The sequence below is a fragment of the Penicillium angulare genome (assembly GCF_028827245.1).
Source record: "Penicillium angulare strain IBT 27051 chromosome Unknown utg000003l_segment0_segment0, whole genome shotgun sequence".
NCBI classification, from domain to species: domain Eukaryota; kingdom Fungi; phylum Ascomycota; class Eurotiomycetes; order Eurotiales; family Aspergillaceae; genus Penicillium; species Penicillium angulare.
Window position 1 is genome coordinate 1,952,361 of NW_026623162.1, and position 15,298 is coordinate 1,967,658.

The 15,298-nt window shown below is 45.6% G+C and overlaps 4 protein-coding genes across 4 annotated transcripts; 2 read left to right on the top strand and 2 right to left on the bottom strand.

Moving 5' to 3' along the window:
• Positions 1–82: 82 nt before the first annotated feature.
• N7478_002893 (GMC family oxidoreductase) lies at positions 83–1,753 on the bottom strand (the record flags this gene model as incomplete). Its single annotated transcript, XM_056919107.1, has 1 exon — positions 83–1,753. The coding sequence occupies one exon, from the start codon at positions 1,751–1,753 to the stop codon at positions 83–85; it is 1,671 nt and encodes a 556-aa protein (XP_056782265.1).
• Positions 1,754–5,408: 3,655 nt separating this feature from the next.
• N7478_002894 (Satratoxin biosynthesis SC1 cluster protein) lies at positions 5,409–6,727 on the bottom strand (the record flags this gene model as incomplete). Its single annotated transcript, XM_056919108.1, has 6 exons — positions 5,409–5,832; positions 5,897–6,093; positions 6,142–6,276; positions 6,334–6,404; positions 6,474–6,510; positions 6,569–6,727. The coding sequence occupies 6 exons, from the start codon at positions 6,725–6,727 to the stop codon at positions 5,409–5,411; spliced, it is 1,023 nt and encodes a 340-aa protein (XP_056782266.1).
• A 1,731-nt stretch (positions 6,728–8,458) lies between these two features.
• N7478_002895 (ketoacyl-synt-domain-containing protein) lies at positions 8,459–9,251 on the top strand (the record flags this gene model as incomplete). The annotated part of the gene is made up of 3 exons (XM_056919109.1): positions 8,459–8,748; positions 8,812–9,094; positions 9,192–9,251. The coding sequence occupies 3 exons, from the start codon at positions 8,459–8,461 to the stop codon at positions 9,249–9,251; spliced, it is 633 nt and encodes a 210-aa protein (XP_056782267.1).
• Positions 9,252–9,579: 328 nt separating this feature from the next.
• On the top strand, positions 9,580–15,151 carry N7478_002896 (ketoacyl-synt-domain-containing protein; the record flags this gene model as incomplete). The annotated part of the gene is made up of 5 exons (XM_056919110.1): positions 9,580–9,765; positions 9,824–10,439; positions 10,508–14,495; positions 14,554–15,040; positions 15,107–15,151. The coding sequence occupies 5 exons, from the start codon at positions 9,580–9,582 to the stop codon at positions 15,149–15,151; spliced, it is 5,322 nt and encodes a 1,773-aa protein (XP_056782268.1).
• Between the last annotated feature and the right edge of the window lie 147 nt (positions 15,152–15,298).

Genomic DNA, 15,298 nt, shown 5'->3' on the forward strand with positions numbered 1-15,298 from the left:
GAGACAAACTGTATGAAATAAAAGTAAATATGAAAACATGAATAAGTCGTTCCTCGCTCACAGAGATCTATCGTGTAGGTGATCACGCCGAGCTGATCAAGTCAGCGGCCTTTTCAGCAACTGCATAAAGCACAGCCTGGTAATGACCAGCCAACGACAATGGCAACACACTAGCATCCACAACACGCAACCCCTCAACACCATTCACGCGAAGCTGCGTATCAACCACCTTACCCATCGCAGCTGAACCAGCCGGGTGATAGAAAGTAGCACCACCAGCCTTGATAAGCTTGTCAAGTTCTTCATCGCTAGAAGTAGAGCTCAAAGCAGACAAGCCTGGACGCGGCAACTCCTCCAAAACCATCTCCTGTCCTTCGGGGGTATCCCGGAAAAGCTTGGTAACTTGTCGCACACCCGCCCGCAAAGCGGCACGATCCACTTCGGTGGCGTAATAATTAGGATCAATGAGTGGGACGGCTGTGGGATCCGCTGACGAGAGGGTGATACTTCCACGCGAAGTGGGGGTGACTCCCAATACAGCTGAGGCAATGTATGTACCGTCCATTGGCACCTCGACGCCAGCCACAGCAGCGCCTGCAGGCGCGTATACAATCAGAGTCTCGATGTGGCAGAAATCGGGTTTTAGATAAGGGTGGGTCTCTATCTCCGCGCCGCTGACGCCGTCGGTTTGTAATGCTTGCTCTAGCTCGGCGCGTGGTGCCTGCACCGTCGCGACCCAGTTGGAGGGAAGTCCCAGTCCATATGCGGGGCTATTCCAGAGGGGAGTACCAATTGAAAGGCCTTTTTCTGGGCTTCGAACCTTCCACCACTGATTGAGGGAGAAATGATCGTGGAAGTTCTTGCCAACCTCTGGGGAGTCAACTTCCACGGGGATGCTGTGTTTTGAGAGCTCATCTGAGGGGCCAATTCCTGAAAGCAACAGGACCTGAGGGGTTCTATAGGCACCCGAAGATACAATTACCTCTCGTGAGGCGTTGAGGGTTGTCCCGTCAAGAAGCTCGACGCCTGTCGCGATCTTCTTCCCGTTCTTTTCCGCGAGAAGGACACGCTTGACGGGTGTTTCGGTTTTAATAGCTACATTAGACTTGTTTTTGATTCCGTAAGCTTCACTGGCGAGCTGACGTTGACCATCGCGCCAGTTTTCTGCCAGCGGGGCCAAACCCTTTGGATAACCGGCATTGCCATCCTCAATGGCTTCAATGCCAAGTTGAGACCAGGCCGCGCGCACTGGTTCGCGTAGGGGGTACTTTCGGTCATTGCTGCTGGATTTGACAGTTGCGTTGTGGATAGGACCAGAGGTACCGTGTACAGAGGTGTCTGCGTTTTTGTCCCAATGGGTCTCGGAGCGTTTGAAGTATGGCAGGAGACCCTTGTAGCTCCAAGCATCATCATTGACGAGTTGAGCCCATAGATCATAGTCTACGGCGTTACCCCGCGTCCAAGTACCATAGTTGGTGGCGGTACCTCCGCTCAGAGCTTTACCAGCAGCGTTATAGCACTGGCGGCCATCGAGATGCTTCTGTGGCACAGTTGTATATGACCAATCTAATGGGGAGCCATGGGCACCGAAACAAGCCATGGGCGAGCCGGTGAGCGGGTGACCCGCAACATCAGCGCCAGCTTCGAGCAGGAGAATAGAGCGTGAAGGCTGGAGCTCAGCTAGGCGGCCGGTAAGAGCTGAGCCTGCAAGACCGCCGCCAATTATAATGTAGTCGTAGGTTGTGTCAGACATGGTGATGTGTGAGGAGGAAAGAAATTAAATGAGGGGTGTTTGGCTGTAAGCTCTCACCTTTTTATTTGATTATGGTATGCGGAGTACTACAAGTAGAGGGGCTATGTCATTCTAGCCATTCTGACTATTATGTCATTTTCTTTGTCTCGTTTAGTCTCTCACGGAGATATTGTTCGTTAAGTCCACCGCCTGTGCTTCTTAATTCGAGATTTGTCGATGAACATCGGATACTTGCAGGACACCTTACTATGGTATGGGTATACAAGACAAATTACAAACATTTTTTTTATCATTATTAGCTTTTTTTCTGAATAAGTCTGATAGATTAACATTCTAAAATCCTGTGACATTTTGAAATTCCCCTGGAGCCCATAATTAGATCGGCCTTGGCCCAAAATGTAGTTGGGTTGGCCCCCACGCGCCCAAACAACGCCGTACATACCCGATTCATTCATTGGCGGGATCGAGCCGGTTACAATTCCCCGTGCGACTTGCTAGTTGGGGGCCAAAATATCAAATAGGCTGACCTGCTTAAAGTTTCACGTGCATACATATGCTATAGCCCCCAAATTGATAACGTAATTCCCGGTCGGGCTGTACACCCGGCCGAGCTGTACACCCCATCAAAAATCACATCTTCCTACCAATATACCAACTTTAACCAGCCACTATGCCACCAATTCGCGCCCAATCGTCTCGAAATTCTGCCGGAAAAGAGGGTAGGATCTTATTAGCCGTTAAAGATATCAAAGATGGCTGTATCAACTCTCTCCGCGCAGCAGCAAAGCTATACAATATCCCCCATACAACGCTGGCTACGCGCGTCAATGGTGTACAATCATGCGTCGATATACGTCTAAATGGCCATAAACTGATACAATTAGAAGAGGATTCACTTGTTGAATGGATAATCTCTATGGATACGCGTGGAGCAGCGCCTAGGCCAGCTACTGTACGAGAGATGGCTAATATACTACTAGCTGCGCGTGGTAGCTACCCTCCACCAACAGTTGGTAAAAATTGGCCATTAAGCTTCATAAATCGACGCGAAGAGATTCAATCACGCTTCTCTAGGCGTTACGACTATCAACGCACATTAAATGAAGATCCTAAATCGCTACGAGAGTGGTTTGCGACCGTACAACGTGCTATTGACGATAACGGTATCCAAATGGAGGATATCTACAACTTCGATGAGACAGGATTTGCAATAGGTCTTATTTCAACACAAAAAGTGGTTACGCAGGCTAGATACTACGGTCGGAGAGCTATATTATAACCAGGAAACCGTGAATGGGTTACTGCTATTGAAACTATTTATGTAGATGGCTATTTGCTACCGCTATATATAGTTTTTAAAGGCTAAGTTGCTATGGCTGGTTGGTTTGATAATCTACTAAAAGACTGGCGATTTGAGGTCTTAAATAATGGCTGGACTACCGATGAAATTGGCCTACGTTGGCTATAGAAACTATTTATCCTATGTACAAATTCGTGCGTACATAGCCGGTTTCAGCTATTGATTCTTGATGGCTATAGTAGCTATCTTACGGCTAAATTTGACCAGATTTGTGCAGAAAACAATATTATACCACTTTGTATACCTGCGCATTCTTCGCATTTATTATAACCGCTTGATGTTGGATGTTTCGCAGTGCTTAAATGTGTATACGGTCGCTTTATAAGTGATCTTGCGTGTGTAGGCTATAATTATATTGATAAGTTTGATTTTCTAGATGACTACTAACGCGTAAGACTGGAAGTGTTCAAAAAGCTAATTATTATTTAAAATAGCTTTATAGCTGCTGGCCTAGTGCCTATTGATCTAGAAAGAGTGCTTTCGAAGCTTAATATCTCTTTACGAATATTAATACCCCTAGGAAGCCGACTAAGCAGTAGATCTAGCCAATTTATACCAAAAACGCCGAGAACTGTTATTCAACTACAAAAATAAGCTTCTATGATGAAAGATCTATTAAAATAACGGTCAAATAGCCCACCAAGCCTATCGAAGACTATGTTAGATTAAATTATTAAAGGTCACTATATATCGCTACACAACATAGCGTTACTAGTATAGGAAAACGCGAATTTACGTATAGCCAATGAGAAAAAACGCCAAAAACGCAATCGATCAAATAGGTAGATACCCTGTGATACTGGCCTAACGGTTGAAGAGGGCCTACAACTAGCTATGTAGCTAAATTTACTAGATGAAGCTATTTCGGTGGATTCGAATACATAGGGCAAAACGCCTATTCAGCCAGGTCAGCCAGCCAAAAGGGCTCTGCCTCGGTGTAGTGGATGTGGGAATATTGGCCATAAGATCAATCGATGTATAAATCGCGTTATTTAGCTAAATTAATATATGTTGGCCAATATATATCGATTTAAATTTTTCTAATGGGTTGGGGTGTACAGCTCGGCCGGGTGTACAGCCCGACCGGGAATTACGTTATACATATACTTTAGTCATCTGAGCAGCACTAATAGTAATAATTCAAATGCCTCATACCCACAATGCACATCGTCGAGGGGCGTAACTTTGGTGTTAGTTTCTTTTTAACAGTAAAACATTAAATGAACTATTAATACCTATGTAAATACTAGTATAGATGATGAGCTTGCCCACAAGGCTCGCGTACGCGCGGATGTCCATACAAGGGATCTATGAACCCCGCAGCCGAATCCCTGCAGTCCAAGAGATGTGATCATTATTCAATTTTAGGGTTGCAGTATATCTGCTTTGTGTACTCAAACACCTGGAATTACTTCGGGTTGGACCTCATCACAGCCTCCGGCATGTCACTGCATACTGTGAAGGTCATAATACCATATAGTGAAACAAGTCGTACATGTACGTCAAATGCTCAACATCTTGAGATTTCACGGGGCAGCCACACTTTAATTCTAGTTTCTCCATGCAAAAGCTTATACCTTTTGTCTAACTGAGGATTTTCATGGTCGCAGCTAGTGGCTATGCTTGGACTTCGTATCCATAGGCAATTCATCTACAAATATCCTTGAAGATCTTTTATGGTTTCTAAGATCTGCAGACCTACTTTGACCTTAATGCGCCCACATTAAGACATAAATTACCGCCCCCACTAAGCTTATGCGAGAGCAGCGATGCATTTCGCAGCCACCCATATAACCCTCTTAAAATTAGAAAAGTTCATAATGTGTCGGAACGGCCGAGTCAGCAAGAATATTGTGGGGTCGACATGGGTTGTGTAGAATACATACCTAGACATCGATACAACATTGTACTTAATCCAGGATGCATTAGGCTATACTGCATTACTTTTACTGGACGCTCGCAGCCCTAAAAGTTGTCAGCCACCGCTAACTTCCTTTGGATGTGAATCAGAGCGTATTTCCAAATATTTCCTGATATGGGAAATGTGACCACATTCCATTCCTTCAGGATCGATCTAGGCATTGCTGAATCGGAATCAGCAGCAGGATTTGAAGCAGATTTGGTGGCAAGTAGGTCTTGGGGAATTTCGAGTTTAAGCCACTGAGGATAACACATGATATCTCGTGAAAACAGTAGATTTGAATTTCCATCATTACCATAGATCGTTACGCTGTATATATAAAAGTAGCCAATAGAAAGAAACGCCTTTGTCCGTATCCTTAACCGGGGATTTCCTTAGATATTGTTCTTATGACTGACATGCGATTTCCATTCGGTTCGCACGCCGATACCCGCACTGCCCACAGAGTCCTCGGAACCGTGCGAGGGTTTGTGATAAGACGCAGGATTTGGTCCAGACACCTTGGTGATAACTCCAGGCCACTCACCAAGCTCACTCGTAGCTGCAGAATCGCGCTCCGATGGCAAGCGACCGAAGGGAGCTTCCTCGCTGGTTGAGTTGTGCTTGTCTGATGGGTGTGAGGAAGCAAATGATCGAGTTTTCTTGACCAATGGGCCTAGCAGGGGTCCACAAGCCACGGTAATACCTATTGCAGGCTCCAAGAAACTCCACAACAGAGGATATGCCTCGGTGTAGGTAATATCGGCGAAGTCCGTAGCTACTAGCGCCACTATACGTAGGATGCTAACAACCATGGTTCTTAGAGAACTATAGTTAGCTCAACCGATCAATCATGTCAGTATATGGAAATATCAGAACTTACAGAAGCCCAAGTCCAAATACACTAGAAAGTGCGGCACGCGTTGCCATAGGAGCATGCAAGTTCCAGATCATTGGTATAGGAAGAGCGAACACGCAAACGTCTGACGCAAGGTCCAAGACACCAACGGCAATGAACGCTGCGGGCTCGTTTGCACACTTTCCCCCTGGAATACTTTGATCCCAATTGAACGCGAGTGGCTGACACAGTAAGAATGCTGTCAAGATCACCATTATACCCCAACATACGATGAATCCAATCACTGCCCAGCAGATGATTTGGAATCGCTTTACTGTAGAGAAGATGCGGAGGTAGAAGAGGCAGATGGAAGTTTTGATCAAAGTCAGAGTAGACGCGTAGAAGACCTGCATAGCGACCAGAAGCTGTATCGATAACGTTCATTAGTTGATCAATAATTGTACGCGATGTTATGAACCTACCTTCAAGGAGACGACGATGCGCCATGGTTCTGTTTCTGCGGCATGATGCCCTGCGTATCCCATGAAGACATCTAGGTACAGTCAACTTCTGGAGCGCTTCAAATAGAAAACGTGATAATTTGTTGAGGGATTAACCATACCAAGAATCTGGGCGCTGGCCATGCCATAAAGTAAAAACTGTACCCATTTCATTACAATCAGCCCCATCGTGAGTATCGAGACTGCCTAGACGTACCTGTGCTACCAGAACAACATAGTCTTCTCTCCCCAACTGCGCCCGGTTGATGCGTTTGGAAATTAAGCGGAGAACAACAGATATAGTTGAAGTTATGGTAAAAGTGATTATTGTGCCCAAAATTGCTCGGGCTCGGTAGCTCGCCAGGACCTCCGGCATTTTGATGGTTTGATTTGTGGTTGCTACTGCGAAGCAGGGAGCAACAATCAATTTGAAAGATCAAGCTACCTCATTAGAAGCCAAATTGAAGGAAGGAAAAGGGCAGAAAAAAGTACAAGGTGACCATCGCTACCTCTAATAATCCACTACTGCAGCCCATTAGCCTTGCATATGAAAATAGCCCCATACCAACAATCATTTTGTGTTTGAGGCTTAGTGCTTATTCTGGGCGGTTGTAAAACATATGTCGGGTTGAAATGACATCACGTAAACATGTATACATTGCCCAGCATTTTTAGATGTGAGTGGGGTTGGTGGATTGGACGAATGACAAAAATGTGGAAACTTGGCAACATGGCTGAAGAAGTCAAAATTTGATATTATGGTCTGATCGAACAATACGGCCCCCAAGTGCGGGCTGTACGGTATCTCTCTACTGCTTATGCTTTCAAGGTATTGGAACCACGCTCCAATTAGAAAGGGAGAATAAAGTGGAGATCAAAATGTCTACAGTAGTGCCCTGCATATACAGCTGTAAGCCTCTGTTTTTACCCAATCGCGTTGAGGTTTCAAAGCCACGCTCTCAAATAAGCATAGAAAATGTCGTCAGCAAGAAATGGAGCAAAATCGATTGTAATATTGATAGATACACCAAACGAGTCTCGTTCTGAAACTCTGGAAATCAAGAGGCTTAGATTATTATCTCGAGATGAATTGGTGTCAGGTACGAAAATAATGTGTCTGCAGAGAGTCAGGGGTCCCCTCAAGTAGTTACCCGGCGTACGGGACGCAGAATGGCCCCAATGGCACCTACATTTAATACCGGGTGAGTTTTCCAGTTCGTATTTCGTGTACGTACAAGCTTGAATAAAGTTTCGCCACCAAACTAGAAAACATTTCGATGTTGCAACTAAATTGGAACCCTGGGGAGTACGCAGTGAGCTTTAAGGAATAAAACCATACTTGCAGCTATGATATCAATATTCGAGCCAAATTTAACACACAGCATTAAAACATAGCAACAATCTCACAGTAAAATAAAGAATGGAAAGAAACCTCGGTGTGTATTAGCTTATTATGGAGCACAATAGATCTGTCTATGCGCCAACCCCACACCGTGAACACTGCCCAGGTATCACTGGGGGCTAGTGTGTGCCACATATTTCTTTCTGATGTCTCGAGTCTTTTTTTTCCCTTTTTTTATTACCCATACCTACTACACCTCTGCACATCTGTACCTCGGAATTGGAACTGTCTCCGTCTCGGAAAAGAGCCATGCCGATGGCCATAGGCCACATACTTATCCTTGACTCCATGGAAATTGTCTACTACCAACCGCAGTGGAGACGGCGAAAGTATATCCAATAGCTTTCAATGGACCCCACGCGCTGAAAAAAATAGGCTTGGCTCATGGCCACGACCGAACTGCCTAAAATGGTAGAGTTGGCGGGACGCCCAGCTGATAGGCCGCGTAGGCACGGAAATAGCCAATACTAAATGATATCACGATAGATGTAGGAATACAATTAATTACTAGTTACGGCCATCGCATCCAACCAACCAGGCGGTAATTTGCCGTTGTGTTATCTTCGGCGCAGCTAGAGTCAGGTCCTTTATTTAGAATGACAATTTGATATATTGTCCACACCTGTCATTCTTAATGTGGATATTTGAACATAGACTTTTTATTACACCCGTCGTGTATCTTTGTTTCTCTCACCAAGCTTCATGATGGCCCACTCTGTCAATATTCTCCATTTTGGAGACCAGACAGTTGACATCAGCTCATCCTTGCGGGAGCTGATGAGCCTTTCAAAGGACACGCCTTCTCTTGACCGGTTATTGCGCGAATGCACACAAAGAGTGGTCGACAGTAATATTGTATCACTGACAAGGGAACGCCAGTCATGCTCAAATAGGACATTGGCAGATCTTGTGGATAGACTGAAAGTTGCCAGTGAAGAGAGGCCGGCAGTTACTACGGTTCTCATGTGCATCTATCAACTTGGCTGCTATTTAATGTAAGTACCAAAGTCAAGATCGACATCATGACATTAAAGGTAATTATGTCTAATTTTCTCTAGATACCTTGAAAAGTGTCAAAGATGCCCCACGTTATACTCAAAAACGAACATTTTGGGGTTATGTACAGGAATGCTACCTGCAGCCACAGCCACATGTATTGATTCCACATCAGAGCTTCTCGATATTGCACCTGAGATTGTCGGCGTCGCATGTCGACTTGGTATTACTGTTAGCCGTCGCTCCTGGGCGCTTGAAGCAACAACCGGCAACTGGGCAACCTCGGTATCGGGGATCACTTTCGAACAATTACAAGATGCTATCCAAGAATTTGATGGAACATACGTGAGTTGATTTTTTCTTTACAAATAATATAATCCCAATGACACAGTGGCTAACCATGGGCTTAGTCTTCAACTCCATCTGTTCAACTTTTTATCAGTGCACAGACAACCACCTCATTCACTGTGTCTGGCCCACCCCTGTCACTACAGCAGTTTAGGCAACAGCTACAATCCAAGTTTTCTGGAGTCAAAAAAGCTCTACTTCCTATATTTGGAGCTTATCACGCCGGCCATATATACAGCTCAGACTTAGGTCACATCATCGGGGGCTCAGCCCTTTTCAACAAGTCATGCTCAACCAACACATCTCTCATATCCACCAGCACGGCGGGTTTAATAAATGATAAATCCACGCTGCGCGACTGTTTACAGACTGCAGTGTTGGATATACTTTGTCGTCCATTAAATTTGACTTCCGTGTTAGAGAGTTTCAAAGCCAACGATCATGCAAATGCGACTCTGACCATGTTGGGTATTTCAAACGCAATGAACACATTGAAAGATACCATTCAACCAGTTTCTACAAAGATATTCCCAAGCTCTATAGCCACAACAGAGAGCAAGAACAATGGCAGCTATGCAATAATTGGCATGGGCGGAAGGTTTCCAGGTGGAGATGACCTGGATTCATTTTGGAATGCGCTTGAGGAAGGCCTGGACCTCCACCAACCGGTACAAACACCTGATCTTGCATGTTTTCAGATCTTTACTATACTAATACAAAGCTTAGGTACCTATAAGTCGATTCGACCCCGAGACACATTATGATAAAACCGGAAAGATTCCCAACACTACATTAACCCCTTACGGCTGTTTCCTTGACCACCCTGACCTATTTGATGCTCGACTATTTAATATGTCACCCAAGGAAGCCGCAGCAACAGATCCAGGCCAGCGACTGTTATTGATGACAACGTATGAGGCTCTTCAGATGGCAGGATACCCACATAACAAAGCAATGTCGACACATGGCCATCGCGTGGGAACATTCATCGGTCAAACCAGCGACGACTACCGTGAAGTAAATGAGGGTCAAGAGATTGGTATATTCTGGACCCCCGGTGGTATGCGAGCCTTTGGGCCAGGGAGACTGAATTACTATTTCGGGTGGGATGGCCCGAGCTACAGTATCGATGCTGCTTGTTCATCTAGCATGGCGGCCATTCAGGTCGCATTGACCACATTGAAAAATAAAGAATGCGATATGGCTGTCGCTGGTGGAGTGAACATCATTACCTCTTCGGATCCATACGCAGGTCTAAGCCGTGGAGGTTTCTTGTCGCTTACCGGATCATGTAAAACGTGGGATGCCAACGCCGATGGGTATTGTCGCGGAGAAGGAGTGGGTAGGTGCACATATATTTTAAGGCATTTTCTACTCTTCCAGGCCTATGCTGACTTGTGTTCTTCTCAGGTGTTGTTGTGATTAAGCGACTAGAGGATGCTATTGCAAGTCGTGACCCCATCCAGTGCGTGATTAGGGGCATATCAACAAATCATTCCGCGCAGGCAATTTCTATTACCCACCCACATGCTGCAACACAAGTCAAATTATTTTCTGCTGTACTCAATGATGCCGGAGTTAAGCCAAATGAGGTCGATTATGTCGAGATGCATGGAACGGGTACACAGGCTGGAGACAGCATTGAAACAGCTGCAATGGCTGAGGCCATGTCCGCTCGGTCAAGTGGCGACCGTCCCATGTATATCGGCACTGTCAAGCCCAACATTGGCCACGGGGAGTCCGCTTCGGGTGTAGCATCCATCATGAAATCCGTGCTCATGTTCAAGAAGTCCATCATACCACCACACATCGGCATCAAAGGCACAATAAACCCCAGTATTCCGACTCAAAAACTCGATTCCCTCAATATACAAATCCCAAGGACCAAGGTGCCATTCTGCAACGGTGAAAAACCTCGAAGAATTCTGGTCAATAATTTTAATGCAGCTGGAGGAAATACAAGCTTGCTTCTCGAAGACTACGTAATCGATCAACAAGGAAGGGAAGATACTCAAGACCCTCGTCCATATCATGTTGTTGCTGTCTCGGCAAAGACCAAAAGTTCGCTCCAAATGAATGTCAACCGCTTGACTACACTTCTGAAAACAAAAGATGATATCAGATTGGCTGATTTGGCCTACTCTTTAACTGCACGGCAAATTCACCATCCATTACGCCAGGTATACACAGCCACCGATATGCCCCAGTTGATAGCCAACTTAGAGCAAGGACTTTCAAAAGCAATTGAACCTCCGAAAATTCGACCTAGGCCAATATTTCTCTTTTCAGGGCAGGGATCTCTTTACCCAGGCATGGGCAGTCAGCTTTACGCGACCTGCAATGTATTTGCGGACAAGATTCGCGAAATAGATGAGATTTGCCATAGCCTTGGTCTTCCGCCTATCCTTCAAACATTCGAGAATGCCCTCTTTGACCCAACAAATGCCAGCTCTTTGCAAGGCCAGCTAACAATTGTTGCCGTCGGAATAGCTCTTGCTACGCTCTGGCGATCGTGGGGTGTAGAGCCACAGCTTGTATGTGGACACAGCCTCGGCGAATATGCGGCACTTTGTATCTCTGGGGTATTAAGCTTACATGATACCTTCTACCTTCTTGGTGAGCGTGGAAAACTCATTGAGAAATTTTGCCAGCGAGGAACTCATGCGATGTTGGCTGTCAGTATGCCCCCAGACAGACTCGAGCAAATATTGTCGGGGGAGGAATTCGCTGCTTGTGAAATTGCCTGCTGCAATGGGCCTGGGTCTACTGTTGTCAGTGGTGCCGTGGAGAGCATCACAGCCCTAGACAGTTCCCTGAGAAACATTCACTGTGTCAGAGCTCAATACCTCGATCTTCCGTATGCTTTTCACTCAGCCCAGCTTGATCCATGTCTGGAGCCGTTTATTGCCATGGCCCGCAAAGTACGATTCCATAAGCCGAACATACCTGTTGCGTCGACGTGCGAAGGAAATATCGTGACAGACACCGGTATATTCGGCGCAGAGTATCTCGGTCGACAGGCCCGGCAGCCAGTTCTGTTTCAGGAAACGGTTGAGACAATCCTCTCTACGGGTGGATTTGAGGTTGACTCTACCTTCTGGATAGACATTGGCGCCCGGCCACTTTGCCTTAATATGGCGAAATCCATTCTTGCGGGAAGATGCGCGAACATCTACCCCTCAATTACGTCTAAAGAAGACAACTGGCTTACTCTATCTAAGAGTGTTTCTAGCATATACAGGGGTGGTATTGATATTGATTGGAGCACCTTCCATCGGGAGTACGAGAGTACCCTGCAGTTTGTAACATTGCCGAGCTACGCGTTTGATCTGAAAAGCCATTGGCTGCAGTATGAAGGAGACTGGCTGATTACCAAGTCTGGCTGTGAGAATAAACCGAGGCCGAGCTCACAGCAGCAAACATTCTCTCCAACAGCCACATTGCACCGGATTGAGCGAGAAGAGTTCAAAGATGAGGGCTCAAATGTGACATTTGTTTCAGACCTGAATGAGGAGCATCTCAGTGCTATAATTTCAGGTCACTTGGTGAACAAAGTTGCATTATGCCCCAGCTCTGTGTATGGTGATATGGCATTTACGGCAGCCTCTTATATCTGGGAACGCATCAATTCAGACGATATACCAGCCATGGATCTTGCAGACATCGAGGTACATAAACCTCTGATCTTGGCCGGAAAAGGCGAGCAACTGGTGTTTATCACAGCTTCCAAGGAGTCTAAGTCTTCTTCGGTTTCAATTACTATCAGCTCAAAGGGCAATGGGACGACTCATTCAGAGACTGTACATGTGACATGCAGTGTTCATTATGGCAATTCGAAAGAGTGGATGTCACAATGGACAAAGCAGCAATACCTGATTCAGGGCCGAATTGATAGCTTGAAACAAGCTTCTCTCGAAGGTAAAATCCATCGACTGAAGCGCGGTATGGCTTATAAACTCTTCGGAAGCTTTGTGGAATACAGTAAGCAGTTTCAAGGAATGGACGATATCCACATGGACTCCGAGATTCTAGAGGGCTCAGCTCAAATTTGCTTTCAACCGATGCCAGCAGGAGAGAGATCAAGATATCCTCCATACTGGATTGATAGCTTGGTTCACCTCTCTGGATTCATCCTGAATGTCAGCGAGACCATCCCAGATGATGTCGTCTATATATCGCACGGATGGGGAAGTATGCGTATTGCATCTTCGTTGTCTGAAAATGGCAACTACAGAGCATATGTTCGCATGCAAGAATCGGAGAAGAACATCATGTCAGGAGATGTCTATGTTCTTGACCAAGACCAGAATCGTACAATCGCAGTCGTTGAAGATGTGAAATTCCAAGCCATTAAGAAAAAGATTTTGAGCCTATTGCTACCTTCACCTGGAACTGAAACAAGATCTATGTTATCAGAAGCAGCACCAAGTCATCACAAGAAACTTAATAAAAGCGTCTCAGGCCACCACAAAGATCCGCAGGTTTCGAAAGATATATTCTCCGGAGTCCTTGATCTGATTGCTGACGAAACTGGGGTTTTACCGGAAGAACTCACCGATGGTACAGACTTGGAGGAGATTGGACTTGATTCCTTAATCTCCCTAGCAATAGTTGACAAGCTCCGTCAAGATCTTCACATGAACGTTCCCAGTTCACTATTTCTTACTTGCAGGAGGATTGCCGATCTTCGCACTTATTTTCAATCGCCTGATATGCACGATTTTGAATCGAGCACTTCTCACGCTTCCTCGGAACTGGGTGAAGAATCATGTTCTGGTTCAGGATATAGCACGCCTTCAACCACTGCCACCAGTGAGCCGGCAGACTCTCTTTTACAAGCTCTGCCAGGAATAATTGCCAGTGAAAGCGGAGTAGATGTGGAAGAAGTTATATCAGGTACTACATTTGCTCATCTTGGTATTGATTCCCTACTGGGGCTTTCAATAATTGACACTGTTTACACTCAAACCGGTCGGAGGCTCCCCTCATCTTTCTTTCTTGATCACTCAACCTATGCAGATGTTGAGAGGAGCCTTGGACCAATACACCCGACGACATCCTCCCCTGCATTGAGAGGCATCAATGATGGTGATACCCTGTCTGATCTAGATGCGCTACCATATTGCAATTCTGTGTTATTACAAGGTGATCCTTTGGTGGAAGGACCTTCTCTATTTTTGCTTTCCGACGGATCTGGATCTGCAGGCTCTTATGCTGGTCTACCATGCCTTGCTGGCAATTTACCTGGTGAATCAAAGAACGTTAAGGTTTGGGGCCTTAACAGTCCATTTCTTGGATGCTCTGAGCCCTTTGACATATCATTCCGCGACATGGCTGGCATGTACGTGGACGAGATTTTGAGAATCGATCCAGAGGGCCCCTACATCCTGGGCGGCTGGTAGGTTACGATCAAAGTATGCTTTCAAAATTAATCTTCTAACATATTTTCTTCACAGGAGCATTGGCGGAATCTTTGCTTTTGAAGCCACCCGGATTCTTCGTCAAGCAAATAAGCATGTCGAGGGCCTTGTTCTTATCGACTCTCCTTGCCCGGGAGTTGTTCCACCCCTTTCACCTCATACAATCGATATACTCGATGATCTCGGCCTCACTAAAAGTCAAATATCTCAGAAGAGGCAAAAGAGTACACATGCACATTTCATAGGAAGTATCCGAACGCTAGGAGCATATGTTCCTGAGCCAATGATGGGATCCCAGGCGTTGAATTGTTTAGCTGTATGGGCAAAGAGCGGTGTTTGGGAATCTGTTGAGGATCACAAGAGGAAACAGGCCATGTACAAGATCCCAGAGAATGAGTCACATCAATGGATCATGGATGAGAGAGCGAAGCCTATGGGACCAAGTGGCTGGGAAACTCTTCTACCAAAGGTGGAAGTTGAGGTCATAGCTGGAGATCATTTCTCTATAATGAAGAGACCACAGGTATGTCTATATTATTATTGCAATTCAAGTTCCACTCAAGTACATAACTAATGCTGCATTAATTAGATTTCCCAGCTGGCCGATGTGATATCACGCTATATTTGTCATTGAATTTTCAGCGCCATTTGTCGTTCCGCGTATTTAGATCATTTATGGCGCCAAGGAAGCGTGATTTATTTAGAATCCATGACTAATTCAAGTTAGAATCAAAGAATTACTTGTTGAAATACCCACTTTCAAATTCTTTACGTATGTTTC